Consider the following 17,877-nt stretch of genomic DNA (forward strand, 5'->3'; position numbering starts at 1 on the left):
ATGTTTACAAAGTGTATTATACAGGCTGCCTCCTGCCCTGGTGGTCCCAGTGTCCGAGGGACCACCAGGGCAGGCTGCAGCCACCCTAGTCTGCACCCAAACACACTGATCTGCCCCCTGATCGCCCACAGTACCCCACAGACCCCCCCCTGCCCACCCCCCAGACCACCGTTTGCACACAATCACCCCCCTAATCACCCATCAATCACTCCCTGTCACTATCTGTCAACGCTATTTTTTTTTAGTCCCTAAACTGCCCCCTGCTCCCTCCTGATCACCCCCCCACCCCTCAGATTCTCCCCAGACCCCCCCCCCCTGTGTACCGTATGCATCTATCCCCCCTGATCACCTGTCAATCACCCGTCAATCACCCCCTGTCACTGCCACCCATCAATCAGCCCCTAACCTGCCCCTTGCGGGCAATCTGATCACCCACCCACACCAATAGATCGCCTGCAGATCCGACATCAGATCACCTCCCAAATCCATTGTTTACATCTATTCTCTCCTCTAAACACCCACTAATTACCCATCAATCACCCCCTATCACCACCTGTCACTTTTACCCATCAGATTAGACCCTTGCGGGCACCCAATCACCCGCCCACACGCTCAGATTGCCCTCAAACCCCCCCCTTATCGATTCGCCAGTGCATTATTTACATCCGTTCTTCCCTGTAATAACCCACTGATCACCTGTCAATCGCCCCCTGTCACTGCCACCCATCAATCACCCCCTGTCACTGCCACCCATCAATCAGCCCCTAACCTGCCCCTTGCGGGCAATCTGATCACCCACCCACACCAATAGATCGCCCGCAGATCCGACATCAGATCACCTCCCAAATCCATTGTTTACATCTATTCTCTCCTCTAAACACCCACTAATTACCCATCAATCACCCATCAATCACCCCCTATCACCACCTGTCACTGTTACCCATCAGATTAGACCCTTGCGGGCACCCAATCACCCGCCCACACGCTCAGAACGCCCTCAGACCCCCGCCTTATCAATTCGCCAGTGCAATATTTACATCTGTTATTCCCTGTAATAACCCACTGATCACCTGTCAATCACCCATCAATCACCCCCTGTCATTGCCACCCATCAATCACCCCCTGTCACTGCCACCCATCAATCAGCCCCTAACCTGCCACTTGCGGGCAATCTGATCACCCACCCACACCAATAGATCGCTCGCAGATCCGACATCAGATCACTTCCCAAGTGCAGTGTTTACATCTCTTCTCTCCTCTAAACACCCACTAATTACCCATCAATCACCCCCTATCACCACCTGTCACTGTTACCCATCAGATTAGACCCTAATCTGCCCCTTGCGGGCACCCAATCACCCGCTCACACGCTCAGATTGCCCTCAGACCCCCGCCTTATCAATTCGCCAGTGCAATATTTACATCTGTTATTCCCTGTAATAACCCACTGATCACCTGTCAATCACCCATCAATCACCCCCTGTCACTGCCACCCATCAATCAGCCCCTAACCTGCCCCTTGCGGGCAATCTGATCACCCACCCACACCAATAGATCGCCCGCAGATCCGACATCAGATCACCTCCCAAGTGCAGTGTTTACATCTCTTCTCTCCTCTAAACACCCACTAATTACCCATCAATCACCCCCTATCACCACCTGTCACTGTTACCCATCAGATTAGACCCTAATCTGCCCCTTGCGGGCACCCAATCACCCGCCCACACCTCAGAACGCCCTCAGACCCCAGCCCTGATCACCTCGCTAGTGCATTGCTTGCATCTATTTCCCCCCTCTAATCACACCTTGAGACACCCATAAATCACCTCCTGTCACCCCCTAGCACACCTACCCATCAGATCAGGCCCTAATTTGCCCCGTGTGGGCTCCTGATCACTCGGCCAAACCCTCAGATCCCCCTCAGACCCCCTTCCGATCACCTCCCCAGTGCATTGATTGCATCTATTTTCCCCTCTAACCGCCCCCTGAGACACCCATCAATCACCTCCTGTCACCCCCCTAGCACTCCTATCCATCAGATCAGGCCCAATACATCCTGTCATCTAAGAGGCCACCCTGCTTATGACCGTTTCTACAAAATGTGCCCCCTCATAGACCACCTGTCATCAAAATTTGCAGATGCTTATACCCCTGAACAGTCATTTTGAGAAATTTGGTTTCCAGACTACTCACAGTTTTGGGCCCGTAAAATGCCAGGGCAGTATAGGAACCCCACAAGTGACCCCATTTTAGAAAGAAGACACCCCAAGGTATTCTGTTAGGTGTATGATGAGTTCATAGAAGATTTTATTTTTTGTCAAAAGTTAGCGGAAATTGGATTTTTATTGTTTTTTTCACAAAGTGTCATTTTTCACTAACTTGTGACAAAAAAATAAAATCTTCTATGAACTCACCATACCCCTAACGGAATACCTTGGGGTGTCTTCTTTCTAAAATGGGGTCACTTGTGGGGTTCCTATACTGCCCTGGCATTTTAGGGGCCCTAAACCGTGGGGAGTAGTCTAGAAAACAAATGCCTCAAAATGACCTGTGAATAGGACGTTGGGCCCCTTAGCGCACCTAGGCTGCAAAAAAGTGTCACACATGTAGTATCGCCATACTCAGGAGAAGTAGTATAATGTGTTTTGTGGTGTATTTTTACACATACCCATGCTGGGTGGGAGAAATCTCTCTGTAAATGGACAATTGTGTGTAAAAAAAAATCAAAATGTGTCATTTACAGAGATATTTCTCCCACCCAGCATGGTTATATGTAAAAATACACCACAAAACACATTATACTACTTCTTCTGAGTACGGCGATACCACATGTGTGGCACTTTTTTGCAGCCTAACTGTGCTAAGGGGCCCAAAGTCCAATGAGTACCTTTAAGATTTCACAGGTCATTTTGAGACATTTGGGTTCAAGACTACTCCTCACGGTTTAGGGCCCCTAAAATGCCAGGGCAGTATTGGAACCCCACAAATGACCCCATTCTAGAAAGAAGACACCCCAAGGTATTCTGTTAGGTGTATGATGAGTTCATAGAAGATTTTATTTTTTGTCAAAAGTTAGCGGAAATTGGATTTTTATTGTTTTTTTCACAAAGTGTCATTTTTCACTAACTTGTGACAAAAAATAAAATCTTCTATGAACTCACCATACCCCTAACGGAATACCTTGGGGTGTCTTCTTTCTAAAATGGGGTCACTTGTGGGGTTCCTATACTGCCCTGGCATTTTAGGGGCCCTAAACCGTGAGGAGTAGTCTAGAATCCAAATGCCTCAAAATGACCTGTGAATAGGACGTTAGGCCCCTTAGCGCACCTAGGTTGCAAAAAAGTGTCACACATGTGGTATCGCCGTACTCAGAAGAAGTAGTATAATGTGTTTTGGGGTGTATTTTTATACATACCCATGCTGGGTGGGAGAAATCTCTCTGTAAATGGACAATTGTGTGTAAAAAAAATCAAATAATTGTCATTTACAGAGATATTTCTCCCACCTAGCATCTGTATGTGTAAAAATACACCCCAAAACACATTATACTACTTCTACTGAGTACGGCGGTACCACATGTGTGGCACTTTTTTGCACCCTAAGTGCGCTAAGGGGCCCAAAGTCCAATGAGTACCTTTAGGATTTCACAGGTCATTTTGCGACATTTGGTTTCAAGACTACTCCTCACGGTTTAGGGCCCCTAAAATGCCAGGGCAGTATAGGAACCCCACAAATGACCCCATTTTAGAAAGAAGACACCCCAAGGTATTCCGTTAGGAGTATGGTGAGTTCATAGAAGATTTTATTTTTGTCACAATTTAGCGGAAAATGACACTTTGTGGAAAAAAACAATTAAAATCAATTTCCGCTAACTTGTGACAAAAAAAAAAAATCTTCTATGAACTCACCATACTCCTAATGGAATACCTTGGGGTGTCTTCTTTCTAAAATGGGGTAATTTGTGGGATTCCTATACTGTCCTGGCATTTTAGGGGCCCTAAACCGTGAGGAGCAGTCTTGAAACGAAATTTCTCAAAATGACCTGTGAAATCCTAAAGGTACTCATTGGACTTTGGGCCCCTTAGCGCAGTTAGGGTGCAAAAAAGTGCCACACATGTGGTATCGCCGTACTCAGGAGAAGTAGTATAATGTGTTTTTGGGGTGTATTTTTCCACATACCCATGCTGAGTGGGAGAAATATCTCTATAAATTGACAATTGTGTGTAAAAAAAATAAAAAAAATTGTCATTTACGGAGATATTTCTCCCACCTAGCATGGGTATGTGTAAAAATACACCCCAAAACACATTATACTACTTCTCCTGAGTACGGCAATACCACATGTGTGGCACTTTTTTGCAGCCTAACTGCGCTAAGGGGCCCAAAGTCCAATGAGCATCTTTAGGCTTTACAGGGGTGCTTACAATTAGGCACCCCCCAAAATGCCAGGACAGTGAACACACCCCACAAATGACCCCATTTTGGAAAGTAGACACTTCAAGGTATTCAGAGAGGAGCATAGTGAGTCCGTGGCAGATTTCATTTTTTTTTGTCGCAAGTTAGAAGAAATGGAAACTTTTTTTTTTTTTTTTTTTTTTTGTCACAAACTGTCATTTTCCGCTAACTTGTGACAAAAAATAAAATCTTCAATGAACTCACCATGCCTCTCACTGAATACTTTGGGATGTCTTCTTTCCAAAATGGGGTCATTTGGGGGGTATTTGTACTATCCTGGAATTTTAGCCCCTCATGAAACCTGACAGGTGCGCAGAAAAGTCAGAGATGCTTGAAAATGGGAAAATTCACTTTTTGCACCATAGTTTGTAAACGCTATAACTTTTACCCAATCCAATAAATATACACTGAATGGTTTTTTTTTATCAAAGACATGTAGCAGAATAACTTTCGCGCTCAAATGTATAGGAAATTTTACTTTATTTGAAAAATGTCAGCACAGAAAGTTAAAAAAGTCATTTTTTTGACAAAATTCATGTCTTTTTTGATGAATATAATAAAAAGTAAAACTCGCAGCAGCAATCAAATAGCACCAAAAGAAAGCTGTATTAGTGACAAGAAAAGGAGGTAAAATTCATTTAGGTGGTAGGTTGTATGACTGAGCAATAAACCGTGAAAGCTGCAGTGGTCCGAATGGAAAAAAAGGCTCTGGTCCTTAAGGGGTTTTATGACTGCAGTCCTTAAGTGGTTAAGCGCCAGAGCTGCAGCCTCTAGGGCCTAGGTTCTCAACGTGTGGTACGCGTACCCCAGGGGGTACTCCTGATGATTCCAGGGGGTACTCGGGTTGATATATTTAACCAAGAATAACAAATTTTAGAGTTTTAGAAAATGATAAATCTTAGCTAAAATACTAATTTGGTGTTGTTTAAATAATTAAAAGCAATAGTAAATGCTTGGACATGGTTTATAACCAATTATCATGTACTAAGATTAAATATATATTTGTCAAGGGGTACTTGTGATAATATTTACTATGCTAGGGGGTACTTGGTGAGTACATGGTTTTAAAAGGGGTACATACCAATTAAATGTTGAGAAACACTGCTCTAGGGCATGCTCTATAGGCAGTAGCAGTGTTAGGGAGTCTTGCCCAAGGTCTACTGAATAGGTGCTGGCTTACTGAACAGGAAGAGTTGAGATTCAAACCCAGGTCTCCTGTGTGACAAGCACAGCCCTTAACCAGTAATCTTCTGATATAGTAAACTACTTTCCCTGGTCCCCTGGAGTTTACTATAGAGGGATTCTACTGTAGTATTATTATTGTTATTATAAAAACCTATTACATTTTAAATACATTTATACTCCTCTGACAATTTCTGCAGCATTTACACAGTCATGTCACTAACTGTCCTTTTAGAAGAGTTTACAAGCTAAGCACTAAAAGTCTAAAGCCTGGTACACACCATGCAATTTCTCATCAGATAGATGGGTCGATGGATCATTTCCGACAGATCCGATTGGATTTCCAGTCGTTTTTTTGATCACTTCTATGCAAATCGATCGGACCTGTTGGAAATTATCAATTCAACCCATCTATCTGAAGGGAAATTGCATGGTGTGTACCAGACTTAAGGACAATATTTGTGTTGGGACCAGCATGGGAAAAAAAGCATGCAGACTCCAAGCAGATAGTATATATGACTATGGCCTAAAGTGGATGGACCACATTCAGCAAATATAGCCTGCTAAGTATCTGGCAGGTATTTTGTGTCCTGAATATTGTATTGCATCTTTGTGATGCTCCTTTTAGCCCTCATTATTATAGTGCTCCCCTATAATGACCCTGCTATTATACATTTCCCTTCTAGTGCTGTTGTTGTCATAGGGTGTGTCAAACGTCTGTTATTAGTGTTTGATTATTATAGTGTTCTCTTCTAGAACCCTTATAATTTCTCCCAAACTTCACCCATTCTTAGTGTTCTCTTCTAAAGCCCCCATTATTATAGTGCTCTCCATACTACTCCCCAGTATTATGGTGTCCACCCTACTGCTTCCATTATTATAGTTAACTTTACGTTGTTAACTAGTTTGGAAAAAGAAATGCACCAATCTAGTTCAACCTTTTTGAGCCTTGCTGCTCCTCAGGCCAGAGGAAAGACAAGCCGCAAGAGCAGAAACTATCTCCTTGACTGGATCAAGGTATCATCTTTCCACAATTACCAATCAGTAGTTATCTAAGTGGGCAGCTAGACAAACCATGTGCAAACTATTTCTATCCTTACCGCTCTAGCCGCCTAGTCCTTATTCTAATGCTGAGGAATGTAGCCTGTCTCTGTTCTTCCTACTTTGGAAGTTGCATGGTCACTCCTGATTGATCCACCCAGCAGTTAAATCTTCAGAGGGATGAAAGCAACCTTGTCAAACACATTTGACTCATGAAACTTTGCTTCTATACACTGTTAGGGTTTACTTGGGATCCTTATTGCTATTAGAATTTCCTGTGTTTCGTTTCCGGTTTTGTTGAGCTTTAACAACGACTAAACAGGGCTGTGGAGGCAGTACAAAAATCGTCCAACTCCTCGGTTTATGAAACCACGACTCCCACTCGAGGTAGCCAAAATTGCTTTGACACTGACTCCACAGCGCTTGCAAGGCTATGGAGTGGGTACAAATGGGTACAAACATCATATGACTGCAACTCAGACTCCTCAGTTTATGAAACCTGCTTGCCTCTGACTCCACAGTCCTACTACTAAGCTAAAGGCTTTCACCAGAAACTAGGTCTGTTAGTGTCTTACCATCACTATTGTGAGAGGAAACTACAGAACATGAACATGTAACCTAACTACAGTATAATGCAGTTCTAAGAGGCTTCATCGTTCTTATAAGAGGTGTGCATTGGGAAAACAATCAGTTTTACACCGCAAGCAGTGAGAAAATTAACTACCGACCTAGAGGTTTTTTTTACAGTGTACCTTGCACATATTGTAACTTGATGCCATCCATTCATATGCTATTATTTTTATGCATGAAGTGTAATGTTCATGTAGAACAAAGCCTGCAGCCAAACTACACCTAATTTTCCATTGACACTGGACATCTGAGTACCTGTTACATTGGTAATTTGTCTACACACGGTAATTGTGTTTGTAAACCAGCTTACACACCTGTGTTGTTGTTATGCGATAGCCTTTGTGGTGTCATTATGAGCTCTCATCTAAGTTTAATAATGTTTGCACCTATCTATGTGTCTGATTTTTAGACTGGCCAGGATACCCAAACTATTCCACAAGAGAATGGCACAGGCTTCAAACCAGCTTCTTATGTTTTTATTAAGCAATGAGTGTATTATTGAAGTATTTATGATACTAGTTATGAAAGATCATTAAATTTGTCTCAAGGTGGCTAATTTAGGAGGTTCTTGATTCATCTGAAAGTGGTTTATATAAGAGGTTCTTGATTAATAATCTGTTTTATGTGCACGGATCGCTCCCACACCTCCGCTGTCTGCAGCTCCGGAACCTGGTCCCGTTAGTTCAGCCAGTCACGGACAGTCTGACGCAAGACAAGTGCGATCTCTACGTTTGTCTCCTGCAGCCACCTTACACCGTCAAAAACAGGCCTTCAGGGAACACCGCGGAAGTGCACGGAAGTGCGTTGTTAAAATACTCATGCGCGCCGCGATGCCACGTGTTCACGCGTCGCCATAGACTAACATGACTTCCAGGCCGATGCAGATCGCTGCAACTCAACTCAGTGCTGCAGCGTTAACGTAGTTCTAGACCTACGTCGGGGATGCGGCAATGGTGGCTATTAGGGGGGATCCCCCTTTGTGGGCGTGGGGATCCCCTTCAAAGGTGGCTATGTGAGCGGGGGGATTCCCCTCTGTGTGGGCGGGGGGATCCCCTCCAATGGTGGCTATGTGGGCGGGGGGATCCCCCTCTGTGTGGGCAGGGGGATCCCCTTCAATGGTGGCTATGTGGGTGGCCTATCCCCATTCTCCCCCCTCCCTCCCGATTCCCCCCGTCCACATAGCCACCATTGAAGGGGATCCCCCGCCAGCACAGCCTCCGCATACAAGGGGGAACCCCTCACATTCCCTGCCCCGCTGGCTGCCCAGGGATTCCCTAGGGTGGCTGGATGCTTGTTCTGCATGCTGTGGGTAGCACAGATCGCTACCCACATCGTGCAGTCAGGCATCCAGCCATCCTGGGGAATCCCTCTGATGAGAAAAAAAATGCAGCCGGCGGGGCAGAGAAACAGGAAATCTCCCTGTCGGCATGGACGAGCTCAGCTTGTCATTAACGCTTTTTGCAAGTTTTTGCTGGACGAACTCAGCTCGTCCATACCACCAGGGAGGTTAACTGACATTTTTTCCCTTAACCAACAATTTATACAGGAAAATCATGATGATTAATACGGTTGCCCAAACTTTCGCACCCCACTGTATACCACATGGAGGTGGTAAAACTTGTTCATGATTGGCCAATCATAATTGGAAGTGTGTACCAGGCTTTAGTTTACCAATACTCGCTTAACATCTGATGATCAATGGTTATGATCATTCATTATAACATAAACCTTTATCCTGATAAATTGTCTTTGTGCTGTGTTATGCAGGGTGCATGCTCTGGGTTGAAGACTTACTATGCGTGTATGTGTTGTTGTATTCCCATGTACAGAACCTGCACCATCGTGGAGTGGTGAACCTGGAGTGCATGTTTGAGACTCCGGAGAGAGTGTTTGTGGTGATGGAGAAGTTACACGGTGACATGCTGGAGATGATCTTGTCCAGTGAAAAGGGAAGGTTACCTGAGCGCATCACCAAATTCCTGGTCACGCAGGTCAGTATGATGTAATGTTATGTCCTCCTAACCAATGCATAAGCAGGTTGTCGACACATAAACATTCATCCATTTCTTTCAAGATTCTGGTAGCGTTGCGACACCTTCACTTCAAGAATATTGTCCACTGTGACCTGAAACCAGAAAATGTGCTGCTTGCCTCAGCGGAACCATTTCCTCAGGTTAGTCACAAAGTTAGTTTCTTAGTCTGTGTAAATACAAATAGTTCCATAGAGTGTATTCTTCAAAGAATAAATCCTTATCCCCCCCCTCCCCTTGGGGGATAATGACAGACCTGCAGTTACCAGTCGTGGTAAATGATTAGTACCCAATATCATAAAAAGAGAATTCCATACAGCGAAGAATATACCAAAATCACTCTCGGGTAAATGAAATAATCTTTATTAATTGGGGACATACCCCATTAAAAACAATTACAAATAACAAACAAGCAAATACCCCATTAAAACCAAAAACAGCACCGGATAGCAGACATTTTTGCTCGAGTAATAAATCAATAGCAGGGAATGGATATAAACAATTCAAGACACCATCAAAGACCCTAACCCAGCAAACCGGGTCTAAGCCTCAGTTACCTCTGCCTATGAAACTTATCCAGGTACCACAGGGTGTCTGCTGTCCACAGCTGACCTTTATTGAAACACACTGGTGTCTGCAGTTACTTAACTGAAGGTACTAATGATCATGTGTAAGATTATACTGTGGAGGTTGATAAACATCCCACATTCTGGTACCTGCATAAGTGTTATCTGCTCTGCATATCTTTGGTGGACATGTCCTTCCTGATTGTAGCTCATTAGGGATTGCCACCTGCTATTGTTACATGTCTTTGCTGTATATGTTCTACCCCAGCTGTGTGTTTAGTCTACCCACAGCTATTTATTTTATATATTGTGCTGTACCACAAAAAAAGGATGGTTATCTATTAGCATTTACCAACATGGCTATAGCATGCATGTACCCATTTATACAAATTAGCAATTGTTAGGTGCACCTTGTTGTGACTCTGTAACAACAAAAACCTCCCCTGGGGGGTACTCACCTCGGGTGGGGGAAGCCTCCGGATCCTAATGAGGCTTCCCACGCCGTCCTCTGTCCCACGGGGGTCTCGCTGCAGCCCTCCGAACAGCCGGCGACAGGGCCGACTGTAGCTTCAATATTTACCTTTGCTGGCTCCAGCGGGGGCGCTGTGGCTGCTTTCGGCACGGAAATAGACGGAAATACCCGATCTCCGTCGGGTCCGCTCTACTGCGCAGGCGCCGGAAACTTGCGCCTGTGCAGTAGAGCAGACCCGACGGCGATCGGGTATTTCCGCCTACTTCGGAGCCGACAGCCGTCAGAGCGCCTGCGCAGGAGCCAGGAAGGTAAATATTACGTCACCGCTGCACGGAGGGCTGCAGCGAGACCCCTGACGGATGGAGGACGGCATGGGAAGCCTCATTAGGATCCGGAGGCTTCCCCCACCCGAGGTGAGTACCCCCCAGGGGACGTTTTGTCATTACAGTTCCTCTTTAAAGAGACTCAGAGATGAGCCACACTGCAGTTTTTAATTACTCGGGGCTTCGTCTAGCCCCATAAGCATGGATTTGTCCCTCGCCGTCCTCCTCAGCGCTGCCGTTCTCCCGCAGTCAACCCCTGGTATGCGGCTCAGTCTGACTAAGTGACATCAGCCGAGGTCTTCTGCACTTGCGCAGAAGGTCCACCGCTGACGTCACTGAGCCGCTTACCGGGGCTCACCGCGGCTGAACGGGACATAGTAGGAGGTCGGCGAGGGACACATCCATGCTTATGGGGCTGGAGGAAGCCCCGGGTAAGTAAGACGACTGTAGTTAGATTTATCTCTAAGTCTCTTAAGTACACTTAAAGTGGACATACACTTAAAGCAAACCTGAAGCAAAACTAAACTTATGAGATAATGAATTGTATGTGTAATACAACTAAGAAATAGAACATTAGTAATACAAAAAGTCTCATTGTTTTCCAGTACAGGAAGAGTTAAAAAAAAAAACTTCAGTCTTTATCAATACAAAAGAGCTTCTCTGAGCTATTCGACCCGACTTGGTTCGAACAAAGTCCTGTTTTCTGAAGCACTTAAACGGCCAAGAGATTGTGAGAGACAGCTTGACATAAGGTTTTACTGCAGGAAAGTTCAAAGGGTCATTATTTCTGCTTTGTTTTATAGCTTAAAAAACAGAGTGGGGTTGGTAAACCGCAAATATCTCAGAATGGTGCAATGTCATGAAAAAAAAGCTATATAGCTGAAAATAAAAACAGGAGACTCTTTTCTTTGCTACTAATGTTATATTCATGATCCGTACTACACATACAATTATAGGTATGTAATGTTTTTTTCACTTCAGGTTTGCTTTAATGATTTTTCCGGTGGATATCCGGCAGTTTCAATCTTTGATCAAATCTGATTGAAAATGATGCCCCAAAGTAAATTAAACATTTATGCCTTGTGTGTGGCAGGATTCCTTCCCTCTCTTATCAGATTTGGTCTGAGGGGTATCTATCTGATGGTCGAATCTAGTGGCCATCTATAAGCTAGGACTACCTTTAGATGCAAATATACTTGTTAGGAGGACTAAATCATTATGCTTTCCAAACTTTCCCTTTACTTTAAGTAAAAAAATTATTAAGGTGCCCATACACTCGTCAGATTGGCAGCAGATAGATAAGAAATGCATCTGATGATCTATCTGATGCGTTTTTAGAAAATTTTTTACCAGGATAGAATTCCAATAGATTTCAGTTTGAAATCTATTGAAATTCGATCTGATGGCATTTTTTTGCCATCAGATTTCCATTAAGGCCAATGCAAACTGATAAGCAATCTCATCAGATCGACCTAAATTTTCCACCCTGCAAGTTCGATGGAAATCCATCGAAATCGGCCGTCGATCGGTCGATTGGCCAACCGATTTGCAATCGATTGATCGATCGGGATCGATCGGTCGGCCAGAAAATCTGCTGAGTGTATGGGCTGCTTTATTCAGGCTTTTTTCATACATAACATTTTTTTTAGTCCTACAATTTACAGCTATACCTATTCCACATGCTATATATAAATAAGAAAAACTAGTACAAGTAATAATAGAAAAAGTATAGTTATGTACACTCTGTACATCTTGTATTTCCCCACAACACAGGTTAAGCTATGTGACTTTGGTTTTGCACGCATCATTGGAGAGAAATCTTTCCGACGTTCAGTGGTTGGAACTCCAGCCTATTTGGCCCCAGAAGTGTTAAGGAATCGAGGCTACAACCGATCACTAGACATGTGGTCAGTGGGGGTGATCATATATGTCAGCTTGAGTGGCACTTTCCCATTCAATGAGGATGAGGATATCCATGACCAAATTCAGAATGCAGCCTTCATGTACCCCCCAAATCCCTGGAGAGAAACATCGTCTGATGGTGAGTGTCTTCTGCTTGCGGTATTTATTTTATTCTGATTGATAACATCAAACACGTGTGACCGTTGGGTATGCAGTTTGTTAATTAACGGGATATTGAACAGCTTTTGGCTGATTTTATTTTTTGCATCAAAATATTAAAGCCAACCCATAAGTCATACTTGAAATAACTGTGACATTATCTGTAACTTAACTTGAAGTAACAGTCACATGTATCACAGTATATTTTTCACCTGGCGTTTTTTGCAGTTGTCGAAGCTGCCATCTTTCTAGTGATATTAGCGTAAGATACAGAATTGGGATTATTTCATTATATTCAGCCTGAAGTGCTTTGGGACACCCAAGCATATCGGCAGAAATAATTAACTATTATACAGACGTTGTTTCTGATCGGTTTCTGATCAATTCTGTGTATGCACAATGGCTGGTGAAATGGCTATTTTAATGTAAGCGTAAAGAGGGGGATAAAACGAACATAATTTGTGTGCAGTATGTGGGCTAAAGTTACTCTCTGCTGCTGTGTATTCATTCTGCTGCCTTTGAAAACTCTTTTTATGTACTTTATAACTGTATAATAATTGTAAAAACTGTAATTTGCGGGGAAAAAACAAAACCTCACACATTATTCTGCAGTGCTTTAGTGCACTCAACAGTTCCCATCACAAGCTATCCCACAAAGAGGGACTACCACAGTCTAGAACCAATTTTTCAGAGAAGCCAAATAACCCACCAGTTTTTTATTTTAGGTTTGTAGAGCGAAAACTGGGGCAACCATTGGAGGAACATTCGGGGCCCGTTTCTGCTACGTGCAAATTTTTTTAAAAAATGTTTAGCACACACATTTTGCACAGCAATGAATTTCTTTGTCTGTGTCCATTAGATGTGAAATTCACATCCAGAAAATAAGGGACAGCAGTGTTTCTATTTTATGGATGCTGTGTTTTTTGCATTTGCTTTTCGCAATCAAGAATGTCAATGGGATCCTTACTGGATCTCCTCATAGAAAAACTGAAATAATAAAAAAAAAGATGCAAATTTGCATTAAAAATTGCACACACGCGTATGTGAATTCGCATGCAAATTTTTCATTCCTAAAATGACATGGGAATCGCAGGCTTGTAGCAGAAACCGTCGCCCGAGTGAGCGCATCTAAACGCTATGGGTGGCAGCCATTACAGGTTATAGGTGGCACAAGGGGTTAATTAATCTATTAGGGGTTAAAATTTCACACACACAATAAGGAAAAAACACAATTTTTTTAATGTGACTTACTTTAACGTAAAAAAAAAACAACTTTTAAACTTTTTTTTTTCTACTGCAACTTTATTTGAATCATTGTTGCTATGGCATGCACACACGCGCGCTGCGGGGATGTTCGCGAGCACGGCGGCAGTTTTTAGTGCTGGACGTGAGTCACATGTTCAGGAATCTTTAGAGTACCTAATTTGGAGATAAGACTTGCGTCATAGAGCTGGAAGCGGTTAAACTTCATGCAGATAAATATTGAGAACAGGGAGTGTAATCGTGAGCCTGGGCATGCAAAACATCTTGCATTTTTCATACTAAGTCCGAGCAGTGTATGCTCGCCCAAAAGCACCTTCTATATCTCCAAAGAAACCTGAATAATTGTCTCAATTTTCACAAGACTAGGTGAGGCAGTAAAAATAAAAGCTGCACATAGCTGCTAAATTCTATAAGGTCACTGGAGTCCGCTTGTAAACACTACACACCAGACAGAAAGTGGACAGTAGTGAGTGCGGTGGTCTGGGGGCGTGTAATTTTTACTGGGGGGGGGGGGGGGGGGGGGTGCAAATCGCTGTTCACACACTGGATTATGGGCAGAAGCAGTAGTTATCGGCCACCTTGGCGGAGTTTAATCCGTTGTGTGTATGCAGCTTTAGTGGAGTTGCTGATAAGAAATCGCCCACTGCATTCAAAATTCTCCACTTCCAACCCGTTTTGTAGTGCAACAGCAGAAAATGTAACTTCTGGACCTGATAACAGTTACGACTTTGGGGAAACCTTGATCAAATTATTGTTTAGAACTTTTAAGTCAAAAAATGACACTTCAATATTGACAAAAGATGTATGTCTTAGGTTTTACATTTTTTTTTCTGCTGGGTCTTGGCCTTTAAAGAGTAACTGTCAGGCTGCAAAAGCTAATTTAAACCTCTATTCTCCTGTGTTAAACAGTTTAGAAGCAAGCCAAAAAGGCAATACTGAAGTTAAAAATCTCTCTTACTTTTGATGTGTGCTGACAGCAAGGCTCTGTATTCCCAAGCTCTTAAAAGGATGAGAGGCCGCATAACATACAGCAAAGCATTCTGGGGCCCTCCCCTCGGCTGCTAGTGAGAAGTTACAGGGTCAAGTTACAACAGCATGTAACTCAGTCCAGCGCACAGCACTGATAAATCTCCGGGCAGAGTACACTGCAGGAGCCCGCTATTGTTCCTAGCCACATGGCTAATTAATATTCACTGCACAGTAGTGTTATTCATTATGAGCTTTTCTGTGAGTGGAATCATCAGGAAGCAGGCAGGACATGACAACACAACACAATTGGCTTCATAGGAGACAAACATGGAACCTGCCATGAGCTGTCAGGAGCATCATTCTCTGCAAATACTATATAAAAATTCTGTGAAGTACAAACGTGGACAGTGAAATGCATATGTAATGTAAGTACAGCCATTATTTAGCTACTGATATATGTGTTTATTTTCTCTGAGACCCTATACCTAACAGCTCCTCTTTAAAGAGAATCTGTACTGTTAGATTTGTACAATAAAAAATATACCAATCGAGTCACTGTGATCTCCTGGATCCCTCTTTGCCGTTTCCACCGCGATCATAGCTTTTAATCGCCAGTTTTAGGCAGTGTTTACAAACAAAAAACATGGCCGCTAACCAGGAAGTGATGTGTGTGTGTGTGTGTGTGTGTGTGTGTGTGTGTGTATCTATATCTATCTATCATGTTATGTTACAGTATACTACAAGTTTTTATTACATGGTGAATGATCTGCACTCCAGGATTCTCAGTTTCTCAGTATGTGACAGGCAGCTTCCTCCCCCCTCAGCCTCACAAACTGCATCACACAGACAAGCTGAAACTGAAATCAGAGAGTGAGGAGTAAACAAAGCACACAGAGCGTGCAGGGGGTGTGCATAACTTGTATTCATTACAACAGAGGCAGCCCATTCCTCCCTGGGTCGCCAAAGCTTGACAAAGAAAAGATTAGATATATTACAGATACAGTGCAACTAGAAAAGGCTGCAGTAATCCAGACCACATAAGAACAGGTATAGGAACTTATAGGATAGAAGAAATAAGGCAGAAAATGTTGTTAGTCTCTTTAAAAATGTTATTACTGTTGATGCATTAATGGGACTGTAATAGCACAGACTATTTTTTATTTTTTTTTTATCCTTTAAGAAATCCTCACTGTGACCGTGAGGAAAGTTGCCAAGTTTTGCCATGCAGTAGCAGACACTGTGTATGTTGTGGTGATCTCTCCTGTGGTGCAGGAGGAGAGCAGGAAGTTAGGACATAGGGATTGAAGCACAGTCAGGGCACGTCTATATTAACCTTGCTACTGGCAGCGTGTATCACGATTTATGCTATTACTGCAACCCGCGGTATTTGAATAGCACGACCATTGCTGCAGTAACGCACGTTACTGTTAACGCTCGTTACCATAGCAATGGCCGCGCTTACTCTAGCACTGCGGTTCGTGCTAATTGCACTACTCTGGGTACACGCTGCCGGAAGTAATGGTAATATTGCCGTGCACAACAATATTACTGCATTTATGTGCATCACGCCCCTAGCGTTATATCGGAATCCTGTATTTCAGCGTCTGTTCTGTCTCCTAGCCATCGACCTCATTAACAACCTGCTGCAAGTGAAGATGAGGAAACGCTACAGTGTTGATAAAACCCTCAATCATCCCTGGTTGCAGGTGAGTTTTTCTAATACTTTAAAATATTTACTTATTCAAGGATATTTTTCAAAATATGGATATGCAATAAAGGGAAAAAAAGTGTGTGCTCTGACCAGGAAGCACCTGCTTATAGAGGCTGCCGAAATGTCTCTCAACTCATTAAAATGCAAATTGCATCTGCTTACCAGAATTTGCAGGGCCTAAACTAACCAACCTGCTGTTCCCTGCGCGAGTTAGCCCACTTCAAATACTTTGCAACTCAGCAGGGGTGCCTCATGTAGGCCTCCTTGTACCCCCAAGAAAGGGGAGCAGCCCTGGCAGTGCCTCAAGCAGCCTTTGCCACCTGAGAGCACAGCAGAGAACCACAGATAGTCGCCACTCACACCTCGACTATGGCCTGCACCCATGGGGGATCCTCCATGATAGCCCCTCCCCCCAAAAAGGATAGAACCTTACCTGATTGCGAACATTTTGATGAAAATTGCATAAACAGGGGACTCCACCCGGGGGCTTAAGATTAGCTTGAAAAGTACTGCAAAACTACTAAAAATATCAGATTTCATATCTAGAGCTATGTAACGCTTTAAATATCTTTTGCATGTTATGATTTTTCTGAGAACAATCGTTATACAGATGCTGTTTGGCAACCTGTTCTGTGACTAGCAAAGCATGTAGGATGAGCAAGACAGAAGAACAGTAGAGCTTGGTCTTTAGCTACCCAGCATAACAAATCTCTAACATCTTCATCACTGGCATCAGTGGACACCTGTACTCATTGGATTTCCAATCAGTTTTTCCATGAATTATCGTCTCGGGCTATGAAAGATTGAATGTGTTTACGTAGCTCTACACAGATGAAGGTCTTCTTGAAATCACAGTATCTATTATATTTGTATTTGATATGGCTGGCAACACCTTAAATGGTACTATGATGACATAATACTGACTTAAAGGAAACCAGAGACTGTAACAACGAAAGATTCAACACTTACCCGGGGCTTCCACCAGCCCCATAAGCACGTTCTTCGGTGAGGGACTCAGACTTGCTTATGGGGCTGGAGGAAGCCCCGGGTAAGTATCAAATCTTTAGTTGTTGCCATCTCTGGTACTCTTTAAATCACAATGTGGGTTATAATAACTGTGCGCTTTGAGGACACTGAAATAAGAGCTTTACAAATGCCAAACATCACTAAACTG

At 43.4% G+C, this 17,877-nt stretch overlaps 1 protein-coding gene across 1 annotated transcript in view; it reads left to right on the top strand.

The window, feature by feature from the left end:
- Nucleotides 1–17,877, top strand: part of PRKD1 (protein kinase D1) — a 256,322-nt gene that overhangs the window by 231,573 nt on the left and 6,872 nt on the right. The window contains exons 13-16 of the mRNA XM_068253887.1: nt 9,138–9,299; nt 9,383–9,481; nt 12,473–12,740; nt 16,613–16,698. Of these exons, the coding sequence (XP_068109988.1) occupies nt 9,138–9,299; nt 9,383–9,481; nt 12,473–12,740; nt 16,613–16,698 (615 nt within the window). The remainder of the gene's footprint in view (nt 1–9,137; nt 9,300–9,382; nt 9,482–12,472; nt 12,741–16,612; nt 16,699–17,877) is intronic.

The sequence above is a fragment of the Hyperolius riggenbachi genome, chromosome 9 (genome assembly GCF_040937935.1).
Source record: "Hyperolius riggenbachi isolate aHypRig1 chromosome 9, aHypRig1.pri, whole genome shotgun sequence".
Lineage (NCBI taxonomy): Eukaryota > Metazoa > Chordata > Amphibia > Anura > Hyperoliidae > Hyperolius > Hyperolius riggenbachi.